We start from the raw sequence: 24,173 nt of genomic DNA, 5'->3' as shown, positions 1-24,173 counted from the left end.
TGCGCTGAAAAGAGGAAAGTCTGCAATTTTTAATGAGTATAAATAAAATTTAATAAAATGTTTGTGTATCAATTAATTTTATTGATGAAAAGTATACTAAAATCAAATAAATGTTAAGATTAATATGAAAGACCGTAGATAAGATCGAAAAACCGTTTCAGATTTAGTAGCAGCTATTTAAAAAGTTATTAGCAATATTAAAAACGATATATTAGAAAAAGTTTTTACGAATTTTCGTAACAAAAATTGTATTTTGTACAAATTCAGATGATGCGCATTCCGAAAAAATTACTTCTTGGGATTATGAGCATATTTTTCATCAATAAAATTAATTGATATACAAACATTTTGTTAAATTTTATTTATATTCATTAAAAATTGCAAACTTTCCTCTTTTCAGCGCAATTTTTGTTTTTTCAATAACTGAATACTTTCGAAAATGACAGCTGATTAGTTTCAACACCTTCCCGTGGGACACTCTGTACATGTTCGATTTGATGCAAAAATAGCTTAATCCGGATTTTAAATGTGGTACTGTATGTTTTTTTGGTCGCTGAACACGATGCAATAATTCATTTAGCTCTACGATACACGCCTTAAGGAATACTACCCGATTAATATGAAAAAATGACCAAATTTCGAGTTCAAGGTTGATTTTAGTAAGCGTTTAAATGGGTCGTTACTCCCCTCAAACTGTAGGTCTGTTCATCCAGAACAAGATCCAGTTGGAATTTTCCCGAAACCTACAGGGCCTTTAAACGGTTGCGTTTAACTGGATTATAAAACGTTTTTAAGGATAGAAAAAACTTTTACAAGTTCTAAAGTATATCGCTTTGTGGTTTTGACATCCTCAAATGCCTCAATTGACAATAAAAGACTATTAGAAAATGAAATGAGTACATAATAAAAAGAAAATATGATTTAATTAATTGAAATAAACTACACATATAAAGAATAAATTTGCAATTTTAATTGTTTTAAGCTGATTTTAAATTTTAATCCTAATATTTTAAACTAATTTTAAATTTTAAAAATTCTGTGATTGTAGATATATCCATCATTTATTAATTTACACGAAGATGAAAATGATCATTTACTCTTGGACATGGATTCTTTAGTTCCCAGACGAAGCAATTTCCTAGCAAGCCGTGGTTGTGAACCAACCAAGAAGAAATGCTCGCTCGGTAATGTAACAGAAGGAGAAAAAAAATATCAATTTCGACTAATTTTTTTAACTTTCAAAAGAAAGATTAAGTAAATTTAATCTTAGTATAAATTAATAACAGCATATTGTATCTCAATTCGTAAAATTTTACGAAATTACTTTTTATTGCTTCTTTGATTTTATTGCTACCTGTTAACTAACTCAATCATGGCATACATTGAGCTGTCGTAAATCATAAAGGTACTAGGTGGTAATATCTATCATTTTTTGGTCCTAGTGGAACTAACTCAAATTTGAATTAACGGAAGTACCCTATATTGATGGAAACAGGCATCAGTATTTTTTTTTATTAGAAATTATTAATATAATAGGCGAGGGAGGGGCTCCGCTCTGCAATATGATAAAATTTTCTAACTTAAATAGACGTCTTTAAGGATTAATATTTCGTTTCCAAAAGCAGAGCAACTTTTTTTTGTCAGGTTTGTTCATTTTATTAAAAGACGCATGGATTGGTACATATATTTTTTAAATAACATTAACTTAATATTTTTATATGTAGAATAATTAAAACAATTATATTAAAAAATCACATAATCCAATTTAAGGCGATATGTTATAAACCATTAAAAAATTATTTTTCAGAAAATGAAACCCGTTGAGATTCGTCGATATATGTACTGAAAAAAAATGTGTGATAGGATTAACCCGATTTAATTTACCTTTTTAAAAAGGTAAAAAAAAACGCTAAGAGTATGTCCACCTCGAAAAAATAATTATTGTACTAATTATGAATTATAAAATTATAAACTATAAAATCTAAGTGGTACTATCTCTATCTATACCAGATTAAAAAGTAAACCCAAGAGACACTATTTTTTATAAACAGTAAATAAAAAGAGCATACATCACACACTGGATATTCGATCGTAGCGCAAAGTTACATATTTAAAATTTATTATGTTAAATGTATAAAAATTACAGACGTTTTGGTCAAAATTTGGCCATTTGCAGTATGTCAAGTCAAACAAGAAAATGATATAAATAAATTACCTAACAATAAGTCTCAGATAAATAAAATGCAATAAAATGATTTAAATAAATTACATAAGATAATTAAAACACAATAAATTTTACAAATGTTAAATCAACTAGTTATAATACAAAGGAAAATTTTAACACGTTCGTTAATCAATTTAGGTTGTAGATGGTATATTTTCAATCTTTAGAACTTCTTGCGGATTTCTTCGCTTTAATTAGTTATTCAGAGTTTCTTTATCGATATTACATTGTATTATTGATCGTTGCGTGAGCATCAAAATTTCCAGATTCTAATTAAAATTAATATAATTTTAGTTTGATAAATTAGTTATTGAAAATTAAATCTAATATATTTAGCATATCTGTGTTATGACGATTACCTATTACAAGATCATTCCGTATGCAGAAAGTCTGCAAATAGAAGATGGAAACTTTATTTTAACAAGAGTGTGTAATTTTTTTTAAATATCTTTCCGAGCTACTTATTTATATGATTGAAAAGGAAAGAGAAAAATATTAAAGAGAGGGTAACTTTTGTTACCCTAGGAGGAGGACATTTATCTAGTATAGGAAGGTATGCCAGGCCGCTCTATATCGTTCTAATACCGCATATACGTATACGCACTAACATAGTGAGTTAGAAGGTAAACCTTTACATGAGGGACACCTCTTCGATGACCTTGACCTTGACATGTTATAAGGTGAAGATACTGATCAATTTTTCCTTACAAATTAATCGGCGGTCTCTTATAGCTTCTGAGGTATTTAGAGTATAATTTGATAATTATTTGCATTAAGAGACACCGCGCCGATGACCTTGACATATATTGTCAAGATCATGATTTTAAATAACTTTGCCTTAACAACTAAGTGACGGTCTCTTATGGTTTCTGAGATATTTAGACTTAAGGGTCTAATTCTTGTACGAAATCTTTCTATTCGTGTAAGAAATTTTCTGCTTTAAAATACGACTTTCCATGCGAAGCGACTTTCACCTACCTTCCTCCCTGCTTCAGGGGCGCACGAAAAGTCATAAAATATATTGTAAAGCAGAAAATTTCTTACACGAATAGAAAGATTTAATACAAAAAATAGATCTTTAAGTCTAAATATCTCAGAAACTATAAGAGTCCGCCGATTAATTTATAAGGAAAAGTTGATCAGTATCTTCATCTTTATAACATACCATACATCAAGGTCAAGGTCATCGAATAGGTGTCCTCTAATGTAAAGGTTTACCAAAAAATAACTTCAGGAGATAATTAATATGTTATCTTTCCAATTTTCTTACTTATCTATAGTGAATTAAGGTTTAAATTACTTTCTTGTTATCTGCGATTACCGACGTACTCACTGATATATATATATATATATATATATAAGGTTTTCCCGGGACTGTTTAACATTAACATGTTACAACGATTTATGGGAAATTATACTGACTTCAGCATTTAATCGTTCGATCTAAAACATTTTGCATTCAAAACGTAAAATTATTATATGGTTTCAATATACAAATAGCATGGATTGACAGATATTACCTGTAGATCTGATTCTAAATTCGTTTTGATAGGTGACGAAAGCAAGGAGATCGACGGCACTGGATGGTCCGACAAACCTATCAGAACCTGGTGTCAAGAGGAAACAATAAATTGGCTTATGTCAGCTGCGTCATATATTGGTCAACCTTACAGCTCCATTCAGCACAGTCTCGCCGTGTCCGGGAAAGAAATTGTTACTTTTACGCGAGAAGATTTTATTAATCACGATCCTGTGTACGGAGACCGATTGTACAATCTTCTCCACTCGCAACGTATATCAAACCTTTGTATGTATACACGTTGCCACATTTATAAATATAATATATTTATAGATATAAATAATATATTTATAGATATTTATAGATATAGAAAATCGCCAAAAATTTCGAATTCAATGTAACGATAAATTTAGATTTTCCATATTCTAATTTATGAAGATTTCTAAAAAAAATTCCTTAAACTTATTTAGGTTTTATAAATTTTCTTTGGAAATTATAAAATGAGAAATCTTAAAATATTCTAAAATTCTAATACATAAAGAGTTCTACAGAAAAAATATCGATTGTCTTAGTATTTTTGAAAAATGTTCTAATTCATATAAAAGATGTGAGAAATTTTCTAAAAAAATTATTAAAGGTCAAATAAGGAGGGTAAAAGTGCCTCCAAAAAATTCGAAACTTTTTAAATGAAAAGGACAAAACTAATTTAGGCGCAATATTAATTTTTAATATACACGTAAGTATATGGGAGAAATCGCATAATTGCTGAATTTTAATTAAAATGTTATCTTCGAATATATGTATCTAAAAATTTTGAAAAAAATATATGTGATTGAACTTTCAGTTTGAGTATGTTACTTTGATTTTTTACGTATTGTACGTTTAATAAGCCTTCATCATTAAGCACTTCAGTCAAATATGAAATCGATTGGTTAAGTTGATAAGGTCCAGTAAAAAATATTTCAAGATCAGTAAATGACATTTCAAAAAAGTTTAATAATTTATCCGACAAAATGTTTTTTCGGACGGAAGCTTTTTTCTTAACCAACCTTTTTCCTCGACTTCTACAGCTAATATATTTAATATATTCCTTTCCATTTTCATTTTATTTACTATCTCATCTGAAAGTTCTTTATCTGATGATAATTGTTTTCCATATTTATTGTGAAGAAATGATGCAATTCGAAAATATATTCCTATGTTAGGCAATGTTACGTCCAAGCTCTTCGAAATTAGATTCAATGGGAGAGACAAGGATGGAGATGGAGAGGGTGTGGAAGAACGCTTAGACTTTATCTCACAGGTATACGCGCAGAGGCGAACACCTGAGAATCGAAGAGCACTTCTTATCGCTCTGGAATATGGGTTAACGTCCCGAAGGGACTCTATAATACCTGTTTCCTACGAGCAGTGCGTACGTTGGTTCGAATTTTGAATCAAGGAAATTAATCCTTATAACTCGGGACTGGACCACGTGCGATCTCTGAAAAACGGTGAGAGTACGAGGTCTTTGTGTGTGATTTTTAAAATGAATGGAAAGTAATCATCTTAACAAAGTTCTATCTTATTACTAAACATAAATTACAATATGTTAATGAGATTTTCATTATATGCGCTTAAAAGTAATATAGAAATAATGTTTATAAGCTAACATTGAAAAATTAAATTTATATACATGTTACTATAATCTGTTTCACAAAGAGAACCAAAGCTCGACCATCTGACGTCATTAATTGTTGATCGCAACAATTACTGGTTAATTATAAAAGATAAAGAAAAATATTTGTGCCGCTAGCGAATTAAGAGATAGGGCGAGCGTGAATCTAGAGTGTGCGTGCGTGCATGCGTGTGCTGGCGGAGCTGGAGAGGCGATATGGGTAGAATTAATTTAATTCATGAATTACGATAGAGGAAAGAGGGAAGAGGTTGTAGAAAATTCCTACAGGAACAAAATATGGGTAAGATGATCGAGGAAGTAGTACCGGAATGTGAACATTTGGTGGCTGTCCTGGGAAAGCGCTTTTAGGAAGAAAAGGTGTTGAGCGCGAAAATTTGCTGTTCCGTCGATTCCGTTAATTTTGATAACATTTTGATTATTTAATAGAACATTATTTGAACTAGAGAATTATTTACTCTTTAGCGAATTAGTTTAATTTCGGGGATAAATAATAATCCATGAGACTTACAATTTTCTACTGTCGAAATGTTCGCATCAGATGTTCGCATCGGAGCCCAATGTGATGTTCGTCATTTGATTAAAAGAATGCGCATAGATCAAGATTTTTATAAAGCAGAAACGATTTAACGAAAGCCATATGAAACCTTGTATACGTGACGAAATCGTGTGCTGGCAAATATAACAAAATATAAGACGAATAAATGACAAAATAAGAGAGTATGACAAAATAAATGACAAAAATAAGAGAGCGAGTCTCGTTGTGTCACGGTTTATATAGGACTCCTTTGGGAGGATGTGTCTAGTTGGGAAATTGGGAAATCAGGTTCGCAGGATTTTGATATAGTTTTGACTGGTCATTGGGAAATTGCCCTCAAGTTAGCTCCGCCCGCTGTGTCAGTTTTGATTCGCTCTTATTCTTATTGCATATCCTTCCTAAAGAGTTTCGGATTCACGGTCGCCCATTGGAGAGTTTCGTTTCTGGGAGAAATGGGTTGTAAATTATCTATTTCTCTTTTATCAGCATTTACTTAGAGCTTAGCTACAAGTTGAAAAATTATCTATGTTTTATCAAACTGCTGTCACGTTAGTGATGAGCAAACATCTCGGGATTTAGTTAATCGTATTCCTTGGGAAGCAAGAAGCGTGAGTCACAATTTTTCTGATATCAGAAGGTGTCATTATTAAATTTATGACCCTTTCTTAAGCCTATGCGTAGGACTATTATCATTAGACGTACGTGATATCGGCGTGAGATGATTCAACATCTCATCTTCTCTCGAGTATCACGTCCGCGCTATGACTCTTATCGCGAGAATCGGTTCTTAATCCAGCTTAGCACCTTGGTGCCAACGATGTGATTTGATAATGATTATTTGTTGATTTCGACGCTCGAGAGGAGGTTGAACGCTTGATTATCGAGGGTTACTTGATTCTAAATAAACATTTTTTCTGCTGAGAAAGTTTCTTCGGATTTGTGTTATCGATTGATTTTGTTCGTATCTTACTTTATTGATTGAACGGTCGCGAGAAATCGTGAAGTCCACTGAACGTAACAGCAGCATTTTATCATCAATTGGTTTATTTAAGCATTTGATATTTGCATTTGTTCCATGAAAAGCTTGTTTGATAATAAATGAAGTTGTGTAATGAGAGGGGCTATCTGAGCCAAGTTTTCGTGTGCTAATTTTATATTCTTGTATGATAATTACAATAACATATACAATATATAAACGTTTCGACCTTTAATACGGTCCTCTTCAATGAAATATAAATTATTATAAGAGTTCTCGCAATATAATACTTAACGAATTCTATCGCTCTTGTTGTTCATTATAGATTTATGGAGGTGTAGAACTTAATAGTCTTGGAATTCCTTTGGAATCACACTGAACCGTCCCAAGACTCATGATTTGACAATAAATGAAATATCAATTTTATGAAATACCTATGAAATATCAATTTAAAAATTTCGAGAAAATTATGTTAAAGATACAACAAAATGTTCTTCTACCAAGAAAATTACGTGGGTGTACTCGAGAGGTATCACTATGAATTTCATGTTTAAAAAATATTTTAATTTTTTTGTAATCTTAAAGTAAACTCCGCCAACTTTTTTTTTTAAGTTAGTCTAACTTTTTTGAAACATTTTTTTCAAAATTTTTAAATATATATATTCGAAGATATAATATTTTAATTAAAATTCAGCTATTATCAATTCAGCGATATCTCTCGTATACTGTATTAAAAATTAATACTGTGCCTAAATTAGTTTCCTTTTCATTTAAAAAGTTTCGAATTTTTTGAAGTCTGGGGCCCCTTATTCGGCTACGGCTTTTATATAACAAAAAATTCTAAGAAAATTTTTCACCATGATAGGGTAAATGTCCCAGTTACTGCCGCTTTAAGCATATAATGGTAATTGAGAAGCTTATTTTGAAGTTTTTAAGATATTATATATAATAGACATTACTTTTTTTATTATATTCAAATAGAAACTTTAATATACACTAAATAAAAGCAACAAGCTCGAAAACTAACTAATTATTTAAATATAGTGAAAAAAACAATATGTGAGATATTGAACATATTATTGCCAGCCTTTGTCCAAATACTGTCCTCTCAATTACTGCCACATGTACCTAATACTGCCTCCCTATTTATTGCCCGTGTACCAAATTCTACCACCCAATTACTGCACAATGTGCACAGTAACAAAATATATCATTAATTATTACACAGACAACAGAGAAGAAAATACTTTCCAAGTATTATTATTTAGTGATGCCCGATAGTAATATTTATCACATCGTTTTACACTAAGAATACCTACCTAGTAGATAACCAAAAACGTCAATGTTGTATGACAATATAGTTACTAGCGCATTGGTACATATTCACTCGTAACAGAACTCATTTACTGCCGGAAGTAATGCAAGCAAACCTTAAATAATTGTCCCTAATGTTACCATTTCAATAAATTAAATAAAAAAGTAATCCATCACTTTGCTTATTTTATTGAAATATCATTTAAATATTATTATAAAATTGCTTTAATACATATAAAAAAGTAAAAATACCACATTTGCTTGCACTTTCAAATCATGCAGTTCCGCTTCACTTCTAATTAGAAGATCATTAGAAGATGGAGTTTGTATCTTCAGTGACATTTCTTAATTTCTTTAATTATTTTATAAATATATAAAACATCGAATATCTTATACAATTGTGCTTATATTTATATGACAGTTATAGTTTAACATTAAAAATACTCTTAACGTATAACGATCTCATACTTTTATATAAATGCCGCAATTAAAACAAGCGGTAGTAATTAGGACATTTACCCTATGATTTTATCTTGTGCATCCTCGTGGAGAAGGAAAAAGCAGAACAGTGACGGAAAGAAAACACGGTGGGAGGCTGCAGATTTTGTTCCGCTTTTCGTATTCGGGCTTTCCATGATTTCTTAGCACCTCACCATTTTTTTTTTCCGTTATTTTTTCGTTCCGCTATTTCTTTCTCCATTAGAATTCCCAATATACTCAATTATAATTTGCGATGTATTAACTGTAATTAGTAGAAACTATAAACTTTTGAATTTCTGAGTTGCGAATCTTCCTTTGTTAGTAAATAAATAATGCGAATGCAAAATGATTGTTGAGTGTGCTGCAAATCTAATACAATCTATTAATTTTTGATATAGTACCACCATTTGATACCATTCAGCCGCAATCGGAGGATGAATATACGCGAGTCAATTCTAGCAACATATCCGGTAAATAATTTAAAAAAATACTTTGAATAACTGAACTATTATCTTTTACTTATATAAAATCATATAAAATTACATAATACGTATATAAACACACATATAAATGAACATATGAACAGTTGAACATATTTTAGATAGCACAACTGATCTATTTGAACTCGAAAAAAAATGCACCTTCTTGTTCTTTGTGAATTAGCGTACTTAATCTGTTCGAAATGAACTCAAAAAGAATTCACAAGTATACACAAATATAATTATATGTATATATGTATGTGTTACCTTCAGTAAAAATAATATTAGAAGTATGATTTATTCTTATACAAAAGAAAAAGAAAGAGCTAGAAAAAGAATACCTTTTAAATGTGAAAAAGAGCTCACAATTGATAACATAAAATTCTTTGAATAATGAATTGAAAACTTGGGACTATAATTTAGACTGTGATGAAAAAACAGAGAGTAAAAAATGAAGTTGCAGAGCTCCATTAAAATAACATTTAAAAGTTATTTCGATTTCATTGCGAATTCTTATAGACAAAGATTACTTTTTGAATCTGAAAAAGAGGTCACTATTGGTGATATAAAAGTTAATTCTTTTGGGACTCTTAGGAATACTTTCAAAACAAAAATGAGATAGAAAAAGAATTCATTTCGTAAATCGGAAATCAAAGAAGAACTTTCTGTCCTATCTGGGATCATAATTATTTTAAACAATTTTCTTGTTTTTTCCAGATGCGGAATCAGATAATAGTATCGAAATTGCAACCAAAAGGCTGCCTGGTAGACCAAGAGTATTAAAGACTAAGAAAAATAGTAAGCATAACTACGAAATATATAATAATTACAAAGGGCATGTACCATAACGTAAGATATTAGTAGTAAAAAACTTCTGTAAATCTAAGTTTATATATATATATATATATTGATTCTGTTCTGATATACATAATTGAACAAATCAGTTAAAACAATCATAAACGTTTCGGTCTCGATCAGATCATCTTCAGTATGTCTATCATTTTCTATACAATTGAAATAAATCACAAAATTGTTCGATTTACGCTACAAAGTCCTTTCGCATTCTATCTATTCTCTAAATTTGGACTTCGTAGCGTAAATGGAACAATTTTATGATCAAACTACACGAAATTCTTTCTTATTCATTTCCCACAAATCACAGTACTTGATCGATTCAAATAAATGCCAAACACAGAGTAATGGATCTATCTCACTGAAATTTGGTGTGTAATCTTCCAAGAGTTGCCAGATACTAAAAATAATCTAGATACGTACTGGTGGTGCCGTATTTTAGACTTTGCATGAACTTTTCGAACCGCCCTCGTATTTCAACTAGCGGTTTCCTCCTCGACCAAATATCTGTTTGAAGTATTTATTATCAAATTTAAAGAAAGTAGAATTGCGAACAAGATATAGCCGTTAAGAATTCTTGTTTCGGAACCAATATTTTTTTTATATAGAATTTCATCCTCGATACTTTTTAGAATTAAATCTGTAGGAATATTAGTGTATAGTCAGAGCCTAAAGGTTACAACACTTTTTTTTCGATAGATTTCGGAATGCAGCTTGCTCACCGAGTGATTGAGTCTTATTCATGGATTGACAAATAAAAACCAATTGCTCGGTGAGTAGGCTGCATTCCGAAACCCATTTAAAAAAAGTGTTGCAACCTTTTAAGCCTTGACTATACATAGATACTATGTCAAAGGAAACAAGTTTATAGTTCTGATCTAATGGCATTCCATTTAATTTATTTACTATTTCATAACTATTTTTGATATCACCAATTTCTTTTTTTAAACTTTTTTCAATAATTTCTTTCAAATATGTAGCAAGAGAATAGTGAGGACCAGAATTGAGCAATTTAGAGCTGCGAGTAGTTTCTTATATTGCTTACGTGTGTATAATATGTATAATGCGTATAAAATCTATGTAAAAAAGTACGTATAATACATGGTATTATACGTATAAGAACCATGTATAATACGTTATGTTTAATATATGCTCAATTATTATGAAATATAGATAGTTGTATTAATAGTCTGCCCTGGTGCAGACTATTAATACAACTATCATTCTCAACGGATTACCTTCTTTGTGTATCTTCGGAAGCTCATAAGGTCTCGATAGTGTTCCATCGGAAACATATAATTTCTTATAAGTAAATATATCAATGTATTTCTTATCCTTCCTAGTCAAAAGTGTGCGTATTTCAGTAATCATTTTATTTGTGGGATCTTTATTAATGTTCAAGTATATGTTATTATTTGATAAAATATACTTGAATATTAATCAAGATCCCACAAATAAAATGATTACTGAAATACGCACACTTTTGACTAGGAAGGATAGGAAATACATTGATATATTTACTTATAAGAAATTATATGTTTCCGATGGAACACTATCGAGATCTCATGCATTTTCCTATTATACTCAGTTAAATTCATTAATGCTGTCGAATTACTCTTATCTGCACGAGTAATTAGAATATCAGGATATTCAGCAATAAATTTTTGCGAAATATATTTCTTGATATACAATTACATATATGAATCAAGAGAAACATATGTAATATTAAACATATTCACTGAATTATATGATTTAACTGCATTTTTGTAGCCGCGAGTCAAGGAAAATTATGGGAATTTATTAGAGATTTACTACGTAATAGAGAAACATGTCCAAGTTTAATCTGCTGGGAAGACTATTCACAAGCTAAATTTCGTTTCGTAAAAAGCGACGAAGTGGCAAAACGATGGGGTTCACGGAAAGGAAATACAAAAATGACTTATGAAAAACTTAGTCGAGCTATGAGGTAATAATAAATAATAAAATTTTTAATATCTTGTGAAATAATTTAAATATATTTAGATATTGCTATATTAATTATTTTGCAAAATGATGCTTTTTAGGTACTATTACAAGAGCAAAATATTTCTACCAGTACTTGGTCGCAGACTGGTGTATCAATTTGGACCAAATGCGAAAGGGTGGCAAACAGATAACCCAAATTTCCGATACTGAAATAGTGTGTCAAAAAAAAGAATCGAAAGTTTGTAATATGATCAAGCGTGTAAAGCCGAAAAATTGTAAAATATTTCATACGATGTTTTTCAACATTAGAAAACAATCACTGTTTACGTCCGTTGTATTTTGAACATCGTCAAACGTTATGTTTTTTATAGATAAAGCTAACAATGTAATAGAACAAATCTTTAAAAAAAGAGATGAGATTTGAAGAAAGACATTCATTTTTCCTTTTTTGGGGGGGGGGGTCTAGTTTCTATATTTTTTATATAAATACTTTATATTCCTGTCATTTGTCCTACAAAACTAATCATAATAATTATGATTACGAATTTAATCCTTCGCCGGCAATGTGAAATTTTCACTTTTTGCCCGTAAAATAGAGCTTTAAGGTTGAGGTCTACAGTAGATTTTTTAAAATTGTTCCGAATTGTATAAAAATCTGAAAATTCTTGTATATGTATACTTGAAATCTTATGTTTTTACTATTAGATGTTCTGGTTAGTTTTGAGGACTCACTACAGATGGCTATAGAGCTACTAAAAATATTTTGAAATTGAGTATGTCATTTCAAAGCTTGGATATTTCTACAAATAATTTGACACAGGTTCTGTGCATTCGTAAACGTAACTGTACTTTTTAGTGCGACTGAAAATAGAACGTGATAAAGAGCATTTTCGTCATTTACCTACCTACTACTTTACTGCTTTGATTCAAAGAAAACGGCTGCCGAAGCTAACCGATTCATCTCAGAAACTTATTCTGAGTCTGTTCCATCACTTAAAACGTGTATCGAGTACTGGTATCGATGATTTAAAAGTAGTGATTTTTATTTGAAAGACAAAGAACGTCAGGTCAACCAAAAAAGTTCGAAGATGCCGAATTGCAGGCATTGGATGAAAACTCAACTCAAACGCTTGAAGAATTAGCTGAAGCATTAACTGTTGGTAAATCATCTGTTTCTGATCATTTACACGCAATGGGAAAGATTAAAAAAGAAGGCAAATGAGTTCGCAAAAAGAACACAAATTGTCTGAATTGGCTATTCAAAATCGTTTAACCATTTGCACTTCATTGCTTTCTCATCTCAAAAAGGAACAGTTTTTATATCAAATAGTCAGGTATTATTAACATTTTTGTACATCTAACAAGTTTTAGTAGCTCAACAAAAATAGAATATCATTTCATTTATATATATAAAATTTATATTAAATGTTATTTGTAAAAAAGAGTCTTCACATATTATATATAAATAAAATAATTATTATTCTTTTATAAAAAATAACTTTATTTTCGCCTTTTTTTCAATATCGATGATGTATTTGAGTTCATCTTTCTCTTTCCAGTCTGCAAAAAGGAGTCTTAAAAAAATATATATATTTTTTTCAATAGTAGTATATAAAAATTTGATAAATGAAAAATGTGTCGCTTATTTGCTATTAGATGTTCCATCACTGTACAAATCAAGAAATGAAGTTTTCTAAAAAATGAGTGAATGTTTTGAATCATTAAAATTTTGTAATTTTAATTTTGAAATGTTATAGCTATATCATTGTAGCAAATGAGCAATGTACAATAGCAATGTATTTTATATAATTGACATTATATAATTAAATTATGTACCTTAATTTGTAAATCCAAATCTGCTGTTATTTCGGTCTCCTTTTTAAGTGTATTATTTGTGTCTTGATCAATACGTGGAAAGATAAAATTTCTTATATTTACCGCATGAGAGACAGAGTCACCTTGTTTTGCCAATGATGCTATCCTCGCTAATGACTCTTCTCCTCGAGTTAAGAGTGAACGTTTTTTTATAACATTCTGTAAATTATATGTAATAAGTATAAATTTGTATGTATATGTATATACATATAGGTATGTACAGGGGTATCTGAAAAATGCTTAAACTCTCGTATAGAGGCAGAATGGATTAAATTGAGTAGAAAAGCCCTGTATCATTTTGTAATTTTTGCAATAATTAACGAGCTTAATAAAGGAATAATAATCATAGCTCAAAGCGGAAATCCAATGCCATACGCGACTCGTGCGTAGCCATTTCTGCTAATAAACAATAACTTTCCATGTGCTTAGCGACGGCGAACGCGCCTTCTGTCTCGCCGCGCGCTTGCATTTGGCGCTAGGCTGGGCGAATTTGACTATTTTCATAAATTAATGGATGCGTTCAGCAGACTCAACTGTTGTGCAACCGTTTTATGATTGTCTGCTGAACAGTCCCTGTGGTTGGACTGAACAGTCCAAGTGCACTCAACGTCTCAACATGTTTACTCAGCGGTCGCCGATATGATTTCCAGCAAATTAAAAGTACATTGAGTCACAATTAAAACGTGTTGAACAAAATGGCTGCGTCCAATGAGTCGATATTTGCAGGACATTATATATAAACAGGTTATTTATAATGTAGTAGATACATTTGAGAATCGTCAAAAGTTACAAAACGGTATGTAGATCGATTTTTAGAGATCGAATCAGCATGCAATCGAGAAGAAACCATAAGGTTGGAGTTTCCTGTACCGATGCATATGTCAACCATAGGCCTGCTCTTTTGAACTTTTGCATCAGTTGATCTTTCTTCCTCTTCTTTCCTCCTGGAGAGAAAAAGAAGAAAGATGAACTGGTGCAAAAGTTCAGCCAAAAAGAACAGGCCTCATGCTAGAAGAGAGCAGCAGAACACTCAACATGTTGCAACTCATCAGTAAACTGTCGCGCAACGGTTGCGTTCTGTTGAACGCACCCAATAACTCATTAATTATTGCAAAAATTGTAAAATAATAAAGGACTTTTCTATTAAGTCTCCATTCTGCTTCTATGCGAAAATTTAATCGTTAACTATCAAACACCCTGTTTATACAAACTATTACTTATTCATTTGCTTATGAAATGCGACAATATGTGCCATATTTTCATAAATATTGATAAATTGATAATCTTACATATATCGTCTGAGATTTCTTCCCAATACTTGGTCCATTCAAGAGATCTGTTATATTCCGTGGCATAATTGGTTCTATATTCTCAAAAGAATTTACCTTGTCGAGAGAAGTATCTCGTGTTTGTGACTCATTACCTTTGATCTTTTTAACAGCTTCCAGTCCGAGTTTAAAGATTTTACTATGACATAATTCATCTTCAATTTCATTATTTGAGCACTTCTGTAAATACATAAGATACATCTATAGAAATATTCTATACCTATATTCTTTAAATGCGATTATTACACACAATAATTTTGTACCATTCTTTCCTCAAGAAATCTGTCTCTTTCATTTTTAAGTTTACTCCACTTTGCTTCTTCCTCATCTTCTTGCATGTCCACCCAGCCTTCGTTCTCGTCAGATATTTGTGACATTTCAATATTATTTCCTAACTTATCTAAACAAAAACATAAAGTCATGCACATATTGAAGCATACCAAATATTACATTTTGGAAATTTAAATCTTATAAAATATCTTAAAAGAGAAAAAGTATTTTCTGATAATCATCGTCTGTCATTCAAAAAAAATTATCATAATCACACAATAAATTTAAAAAAAAATATATATATATTCTTGTACCTATATTTTTCCATTTGAATTTACGCTCACGTCCCATTCCATCAGTATGTAAATCGCCATCCTCAAATAATAATTCTTTCAGCAATCTCACTTCCCTTTTATCTTCATCTAATATTTGTTTTATATGGATCTTTTCCAGTTGATCTTTCACTTCGTGTTCGTCTATGTGTTCATCATCAGCTTCTTCAAATTCTAATTTATCCAAGTTCTTCTCGTCTTCATCGGCAGAATCCCAATCACTTTCACTTAACTCTGCTTCTTCTTCCACAAAACCAGCTGCAACTTTTTTTATATCCTTTTCTGGCACAATTATCATTTCATTTTCCTCGGAATCGTAATCAACATATTGTTTCTCTTCACTATTTATATCATCTTCTTTATCGAAGAATTGAGAATTCTCCTCTTCCGAATCAGACAAATTCAATACTTTGACTAAACGTTTTTTAGGTTTTAGAAATGTATCTTCATCCTCGTCATCCGAGGACGTAACTTTTAATTTTAGTTCCAAATCCATTGCGCTAACTATATTTATTTTCTTTGCATGATTTACAGAATTATTAGAATCTTCATCTAACGTCAATTTTATATTTTGAAGAATTTTGTCTTTTGAATTTTTTAATTTAACAGCAACTAATTTTGCGTTAGAATTTCTAGAACATTTAGAGTCACGTAACTGCAATTCAGTGATATTAGATTGCGAAAATAAATTTGTATCAGTTCTCTGCGGAGATTCAAATTTACCAGAACACAATCGCATAAGATATTCATCATCAACAGTTTCTCCAATATCATCGAACAGTTTTTTTTTTGAAATAGATTTATTTTTTACATCACATATATGTTCAGAAAGTTCATCATTCTGTGTACTTTTCATAGAAAAGAATTCATATTTATCAACTAGACATTCTCTTTTTTGTGATGAATCTTTTTCATTTTCTAAGGTAGTATTCAATACGCTTAATTGCGTTATAGGAGAAACCAAATCGAGCATACTTGTTTTCGTCAAAGGTGTCTTACATATCTGGCTTCTTGTAGTAATTTCTTGTTGACAAACAGGCATATTGCTTTCATTTTCACTTATCCAATCAATATCATCGCAATGTGTTTTAGATGCATCTACGTCTGTCGGCATATTTAATTGACTGCTTTCATTTTGTAAATAGCTCGGATTTGTATCGTTTGAATCGTTTTGGAACTCTTCTATTAACTTTCTCGTTTTTCTATCATTTTTAGTAATGTTAAAGCTTTCACAAGTATTAACATTGTCAACATCTTTAAAATCAGATTCATTTCCATTCTCCATATTTGCATTTAAACTTTTTTCATTTTCTTCTTTTCCTTCTTCTTCATATTTATCTTCGTCATCATCATTTTCTTCTTCTTGATCGGTTTCTAATTCACTTACATCGTTGTCCATGTATTCTTTTCTATATTTGAAATTTATAGACTGTTTACTATATTCTATATAATCCTTACTTTCATCACACGTCTCTTCTGTACTTGAATCTTCATTGTCTGTAACTTCAGCTTCGTCATCTGCAAATAGGCATTTACTCTTTTTCTTATCTTTAATGCAAACGTCATTCTCTTCGAGTTCGCTTTCTTCACTGTCACTCAATTCAAAATCTAGTTCAGCTTGTTCTTGTTCATCTAAATTATAATCATCTTTTTCCTCTCTATTCCATTCTTCCTCCTGCGTTTGCTGCTTTATTTCTTTCAGTTTCCATACTTTGTTACGCTTTAAAATCATTTGTAATTTCAAATCTTCCTTTAAACGCATTAATTTTGCTCCAGGCTTATTCAATTCAGAATCATCAATGTTAACAGGTGTCTTGTATGGAAGTACTTCTTTAATTGGAAGATTATTCTGCGTGTTTTGTAAGTGTACAGCAGTTATTTCAGATTTATTATCATTCTGTTTTTTTGAATTAACATGTTTACAGAAAAATCTATTTAATAAGATATTTACACCTTTTACATTTGATTTTGCATCGTCTGTTAGATCAATAATCATACCTGGCGATCCTCTTAATGCAATTTTCGAATTGGATACTAATGCTGATAACTTTTTCCTATTCGCGAAAGTCTCGTCTGCGGATTTTGAAAGAAGTAAACTTTGTAGGTGACCATCAATTTTTTCACATTCATCTGCTGAAGAATTATATTGAATTTTTGATTGAGTGTCATTAATTATAAGAGATGATGACGATACGTCATTTATTTTAGAATATTGATTTTTTTTTTCATTATTTATATCCTGTGTAGTACACTCATCAGAATTTGAACACATAATTTTATCTGTTGTGTCATTATCATTTTGAAATGTTTCAGTTACTCCCTTACTATTTATGCTATTAGAAGCTGTTCCTATTTTCGTTGCTTCTGTAACCAAATTTTTATCTCTTCTGTTAATTACATCGGAATCACCTTGATGCACTTTTGATATTTGATTCTCTGTCACAGTAATTTTTAACTTTTTGTCGTCATTAATGCATTTCTCCTTATTCAAAGAAATAATAGTTTTAGCTGTTTCTTTTTCTGTTACTTCTTGTTCATCGAGATATATTTCACAACCATCATTTTCAAAATGTATGTCAACCAATTTTTTTGATAAACTAATTTTTGGAAGATTTTGATTATATTCATTTGTTATCTGTGATAGTAATGTATCAGATCCGTTGTTCGCATTACAGTTATCATCTACTGAGGAAGCTAACTCTACAACTCGATGAGCTACTTCGCAAAATTCATTTTGAAGTAACACCTCACACGCATTAACATCTAAATGATTTTTCTGTACAATCTCTTTTCTGATAGCTTGAGAATGTTGATTACTTGTTTCAAACCTTTTAGGATTTTGAATACGTGTATGCTCAATACATATTGATGACATCTCTCTTTCATTTCTAATGGAACATTTTTTTATATTTTTACTAACCAAAGGCATAGATTGTACATCATCTTCCGAATCTGAAGATTTGTAAAAAAGTTCTGCTTCTTTTTCCTTTTCCGCAAGCACCTGACTGTTTAAAATTATATGTAAATATAATTTATGTTTTAAAAACAAATTTGTAAAACTGTGCGTGTGAGCATACATTTAAATATAGTATAATGTGTATAATATATGTATATAGGGTGTCACAAAAAGGTCAGGACGCTGAATTATTTCGAAATCGAATTATTTGACATTTTCATGTAAAATTTTCAGTACAAAAGTTATAGGACACCAAGCAAGCCCATTATAGCGATACTGAATTGATCTTGAACAATCTTAGGAATATCACATCAAGGTCGCCTTGAGTTATTTTAACGGGAACTCCTATTTTTTTAATTGCAAATTCTTGTAGCTAACATCAAGATCTTTTCAAAACAGTATGATTAAGTTCCATTTAGCGAAAAAAATATTTGACATGCGCTGCGAAAGTTTAAATACTGCCGCGTATATTAGCGTTATCTAAAGTACACTATGCGGAGATTGCACAGTCGGATTTGCAATATCAAATCAATATCACTACATAATGGATAACTTAGTACCCTACAATTTTTGCATAAAAATTGCAAAATGATAGAGGACTTTTTTACTCAATTCAATTCGCTCTACCTGCTCACAAGAAATGATGCGGTCATTACCGGACACTCTATATAACCTAATATATCTATAATTTATACATATACATACATATGCAAATACTTACCTTACTATCGCAGATGACATCTTAAGTTTCGCTGCCGTTGAAGGTGCTTTCGGAAAAGCAGCTGATATTCTTTTTCTATTCAAGAATTCTTGTAATGTACGCTGTTTTGGCCTGTGATATGGTAAAGAAATTTCTGTTTCTCTCAATAAACGTTGACTTTCGCTATGTATCTGACGCATTGCCTCATCTTTAGAAGCTCTTATAGAGCCCTATATATTATAAGATCAAAATGTTATTAATTTAAAAGATTATATTTTATATTAACTGCTATAATGTAACAGCTACATCCATTGTTGGCCAAGATTTGTAACTGTGGCATGTTAGCGTGACGCGTACTGATGTTTATGTCTAACGTGTCTTCCTTTTTCTTAATACAGATAACCGTATATACCAATGTATTGTATATCAAGTTAGTGGCCAGAATTCTACAAATCTTAGACAACACTGCTTTAAATGTTATATTTTAGATTCTTATTGTGCTGTCATAATTATTATAAATTATTAAAACAACTAATAACGGGCTAAAAAATAGATGTTCAAGAACTGTAAATGTGGTGTGGCAATAATGTTTGGTGAATGTCATGAGAAAATAAACTATAAGAGAAATTCTATATCCGCGGTCAAAGCAAATTTTAGTACTTAAATATTTATGTGTAAATTTATATACATATCTGATTAAAATCACCGAGCACCGAAATCCTTTTCGGTTTTGAAACTCAATTATGAGCAGAACCAAAGTAGTAATATATATATCATTTATTAAATTTACAAGTAATTTATTAATTTTTTATGCTAGTAAGAATATTTCTTAAAAAAATATTAATTATTTTATGTTATTATAAACATCTTAAAAACTGTAAACAATTTAGTACGAAAAACATTGTCTCAGTCGGGATTCGAACTCGGATCTTCAGTATGCTATACGAGCATCCTTGCCATTCGAAACTTCGACAATATTTGTCGCAATAATAACTAGTGAGTGAATTTTTCAAGGAGACGTATGATTAATAATTATAATACGAATTTGGACTGATGAGAATAAATCTAATTAAATAAAAGAAATCCTATATTCGTTTTAAGGCCGAAAAAGATTTCGGCATGCGGTTTGCAGAATCAGATATGTATAAATTTACACTGAAATATTTAAGCACTAATTGTAAGATCTGCTTCGGTCAAATATAAGATTTCTCTTGTCTAATTAGATTTACTTTCATCGGTTCAAATTTATCACAATTGTTTACCATTAAATTAATATACAAATAATTTGTATTGTCTTTCAAAGTAATCGGTAATTATTCGGATTAACGGGCACGGCGCCGATGACCTTGACCTTGACATATGTTGTCAAGGTCATGATCCTAAGTGACCTTCAAAAAGTTTTAGGTGACGGTTACTGTCCGTTCAAAAATTATTAATAAATAAAGTTTAAAAAATAATAGCCTTTTTTCTAGCTTCCAAATCTTATTTCTGCTATACAGAGTGTTTGATAATTAACGATAAAATTCTCGGATAGGGGCAGAATGAATTAAACTGAGAAGAAAAGCTTTCTACCATTTTGCATTTTTTGCATTAGTTAACAAATTAATAATGTATGAAAATAGCCAAATTCGCCCAGCTTACCGCCAAACGCAAGCGCGCGACGAGATAAAACCGCCCAGCGAGGCGCGCGTTCGCCGTCACTAGGCGCATCAATATCAATGTCGCTTCTAAACAACATACCTAACAACGGAGAACGTGCGGTAGGTTGAGCGAATTTGGAAAATGTTCATCAATTAATAACTCGTCAACTAATGCGAAAAATGCAAAATGGTAGAGGACGTACATCTGTCCTTATCTAACACATTGTAGCATCATCTGTTACAAGATCGAATACCTACTGAAAACACAATTACTGTTGTTTATTATTCTAAATCTTTGCTAAGCATACGCATACATGTGAATTATGTTCAACTAAAAATTTTTTTTTCAATCTTAGTTTTACAAAGGGCGGTATTTTTAGGATGCGTTCCGAGTTGCGCATGAAGCGCGTGATGTATCGTTTTAGCCTTCTTTATTATTTGATGAACAACAATGACAAATGATGCATCATGCGCTTCATGCGTAATTCGGAACGCACCCTAAAGCCGGAATCAGACTACTGCAATCAACTGCATTGAAGATTGAGATTGAAGATTGAAAGATTGAAATTTGACCAATCAAAACAATAGAAGCTAAAATTCCTTTGTCCTCATTGATCAAATTTCAATCTTCACTCTTTAATCTCAATCTTCAATGCGTAGTCTGATTCCAGCCTTAGTCCATTCTTATTTCAAGACTGTCTTAAGTAATGTCTTAAGACGTTAATACGTCTTCTGATTGGTTCATGACTTCTTAAGACTGTACTTAAGACAGTCTTGAACATAAGATCTCACTATGAATATAGGTCTCAATATTGTCCAAGTAATTCGAGGTCCGCTGGATATTTATGCTATTCATATGAACTCTAAAACTTTTATATAAAGCAAACTTCAACTTCAGCTGTACAAGCCAAAAGTGATTTTTTAAATATTTTTTTACGATCTTTTTTTGAAATGGACACACCCGGGTCTTCTATTTTTATGTATTTTAAATTTGTAAACATTTTATAATCCGTAAAGTCAGCTTGAAAATTTTGACTTGAGTGTAATTCATGATAATTGCCATTCCAGCATTTCCTTAAGTGTTGTATTTTCTTATAGCATTCATCGAACTTTATTGCCACACCACATACATACCCCTCTCTTTTTAAGAGGTTTTTCTTTAGCATCCTTATTTTCATTAAATCCAGATGTTTCATTAAATACGATATGAGTATCGCTTTTCGTTTTTTGATTTTGTTTTTCTTCCTTTGATTCAGAATCTACTAAAATTTGATTTTCACCCTGTAACAAAGATGTGTGTATATTGTAAATATTTTTTATAATTTATTATATTATTTTAAAATCATAATATAAGAAAACACTTATATACAATATGGTTACTCACAGTAATACTTACAGTAAGAACCGTTTGAGGTAAGTTATTACTCTCGCTTGCTAGTGTATTTTTTTCAGATTCTGTTTCTTCATTTTGTTTTTCTTCCTCTGATTCTGAATCAATTAAAGCCTGATAGCTTTTAGCCTACACAACGAAGACAATGTTTATGTATTTTTTATACTTATAGTTTTAAAGCTTCCATGGAAATGTTCCTCAAATTTGTTTCAAAGTTTGCGGATTATTATAATATCATTAATGCTAATATTTCGGTTGACCTGGGCAGTGGTCAAAACGGGTTTTGACCGATCAAAATTAGTTTTAAGTTTAACCACTAGTCAAAATGTATTTTTGTTTTTGGTTTTGGCAATTTTTGCAGGCAAACGATTATTTTCCTCGAATTCGACTGTAATTGGTCAATTTCTTACGGCTTAAGTCTTAAAACACCTATTGTAGATCCGGACTTAACATTCGGTGAATAACAAGGATAAGGGTGCCATTACATGAGCGCGGAAACGCAGAATACTTGACTGTGATTAATCAATTCTTACAGATTACGGCATACGACATACGGTTACGGCCAATATAAACGCTCCCTTAAGCGGGGAGCACAGACTTTTGCATAACGCATAACATGTAATGCATAAGAAATTCAATCAATCAGAATTCTTTATTTCATGGAAAGGAAGGAAACGGAGGGCTTTGATTGGTACATTTTCTTATGCATTACGTGTTATGCGTTATGCAAGAGTCTGTGCTCCCCGCTTTAGTCTAAAGCAGAGAGCACAGACTTTTGTATAATGCATAACACGTAATGCATAAGAAAATGAACCAATTAAAGTCCTTCGTTTCCTTCCTTTCCATGAAATAAGGAATGATTGGTTAAATTTCTTATGCCTTACGTATTATACGTTATGCAAGAGTGCTCTCTACTTTAATCGATGAAGTTGGCTAATCAGCATTAGTCCTACAAATTGACATTGATCAACTTCACCGAAAAGACTTAGGACTATCGATTACAGACTCTCTGTAGAATCAACATAAAGTATAGAATGGAAGCGACAATGCTATTATATGTATAATGTAATTACTCACAGTAGTGCATGTAGTATGACGAACCCTTTGGGGAAAATTATAACTCTCGCTCGTTTGCGTGTCTTCTTCAGATTCACTATCTATTATTATTCTTACACTCCTACTTTTGGAATTATTTTTATGTTCTGCAATCTGTAAGTCTGTTTCAGTTGATCCAGAATAATATTCGTTATCAACATCAGCATTTTTGATTAATGTTTCACATAAACTAGTTTGTCCTACAAAATCATTACCCATGGGATTTGAATATATCTTTCTAACAGTGTTAATGCCATTATCTATATCACAATATTTCTTATTCACTTTTAATTCGATTTCTTTTGTTGATTTGTTCAGATTGATTTCATCGCTTAGGCGAATGTTAACTAAGGTACCAGAAGTTTCATTATTTTGTAATTTTTCCTGGTTAGAGCAACTTTCTTCATTTAACGATGTAACATCACAAATATTTCTTAAATTTTCTTCAACACTTTTCTCTTCTTTTTGACTATGTGTTATTTTTTCGTTATTGAGCTTTCCAACATCTCTAAAGATATCTGATTCAATATTAACTTTTTCATTAATATCTTTTTTACTTAAAACA

General features: G+C 30.9%; 3 protein-coding genes across 3 annotated transcripts in view; 2 read left to right on the top strand and 1 right to left on the bottom strand.

Moving 5' to 3' along the window:
- Positions 1-3,850, top strand: part of crm (cramped chromatin regulator) — an 18,777-nt gene extending 14,927 nt beyond the window's left edge. The window contains exon 11 of the mRNA XM_018459535.1: positions 3,777-3,850. The gene's annotated coding sequence lies outside the window, so the exon portion shown is untranslated. The remainder of the gene's footprint in view (positions 1-3,776) is intronic.
- LOC108730056 (DNA-binding protein D-ETS-3) overlaps positions 1-13,351 on the top strand; it is a 14,880-nt gene extending 1,529 nt beyond the window's left edge. The window contains exons 2-7 of the mRNA XM_018459536.1: positions 1,049-1,151; positions 3,738-4,031; positions 9,125-9,196; positions 9,923-10,003; positions 11,828-12,023; positions 12,121-13,351. Of these exons, the coding sequence (XP_018315038.1) occupies positions 1,049-1,151; positions 3,738-4,031; positions 9,125-9,196; positions 9,923-10,003; positions 11,828-12,023; positions 12,121-12,232 (858 nt within the window). The 3' untranslated portion in view covers positions 12,233-13,351. The remainder of the gene's footprint in view (positions 1-1,048; positions 1,152-3,737; positions 4,032-9,124; positions 9,197-9,922; positions 10,004-11,827; positions 12,024-12,120) is intronic.
- Positions 13,352-13,837: 486 nt separating this feature from the next.
- LOC108730057 (claspin) lies at positions 13,838-24,173 on the bottom strand. The gene is made up of 8 exons (XM_018459538.1): positions 23,591-24,173; positions 22,520-22,642; positions 22,258-22,404; positions 19,505-19,713; positions 15,810-18,832; positions 15,489-15,625; positions 15,187-15,405; positions 13,838-14,056 (listed from the first exon to the last, which is right to left on the bottom strand). Exons 1-8 carry the CDS (start codon positions 23,825-23,827, stop codon positions 13,838-13,840), a joined length of 4,314 nt encoding a protein of 1,437 aa, XP_018315040.1. The 5' UTR covers positions 23,828-24,173.

Source organism: Mycetomoellerius zeteki, unplaced genomic scaffold, assembly GCF_001594055.1.
Source record: "Mycetomoellerius zeteki isolate Tzet28-1 unplaced genomic scaffold, Tzet1.0 scaffold83, whole genome shotgun sequence".
NCBI lineage: Eukaryota > Metazoa > Arthropoda > Insecta > Hymenoptera > Formicidae > Mycetomoellerius > Mycetomoellerius zeteki.
The sequence above is the reverse complement of the archived record's forward strand: the minus strand, read 5'-3'. Positions and strand labels throughout refer to the sequence as shown.

Bases quoted from the DNA above. Each gene is read 5' to 3' on its own strand.
- LOC108730057 (XM_018459538.1), bottom strand. From the start codon at position 23,827: ATGGGTAATGATTTTGTAGGACAAACTAGTTTATGTGAAACATTAATC. The intron at 22,643-23,590 runs GTGAGTAATTAC...TTCGTTGTGTAG, and splicing joins GTCATACTACATGCACTACT to GCTAAAAGCTATCAGGCTTT. The intron at 22,405-22,519 runs GTAAGTATTACT...TCTTTGTTACAG, and splicing joins TACCTCAAACGGTTCTTACT to GGTGAAAATCAAATTTTAGT.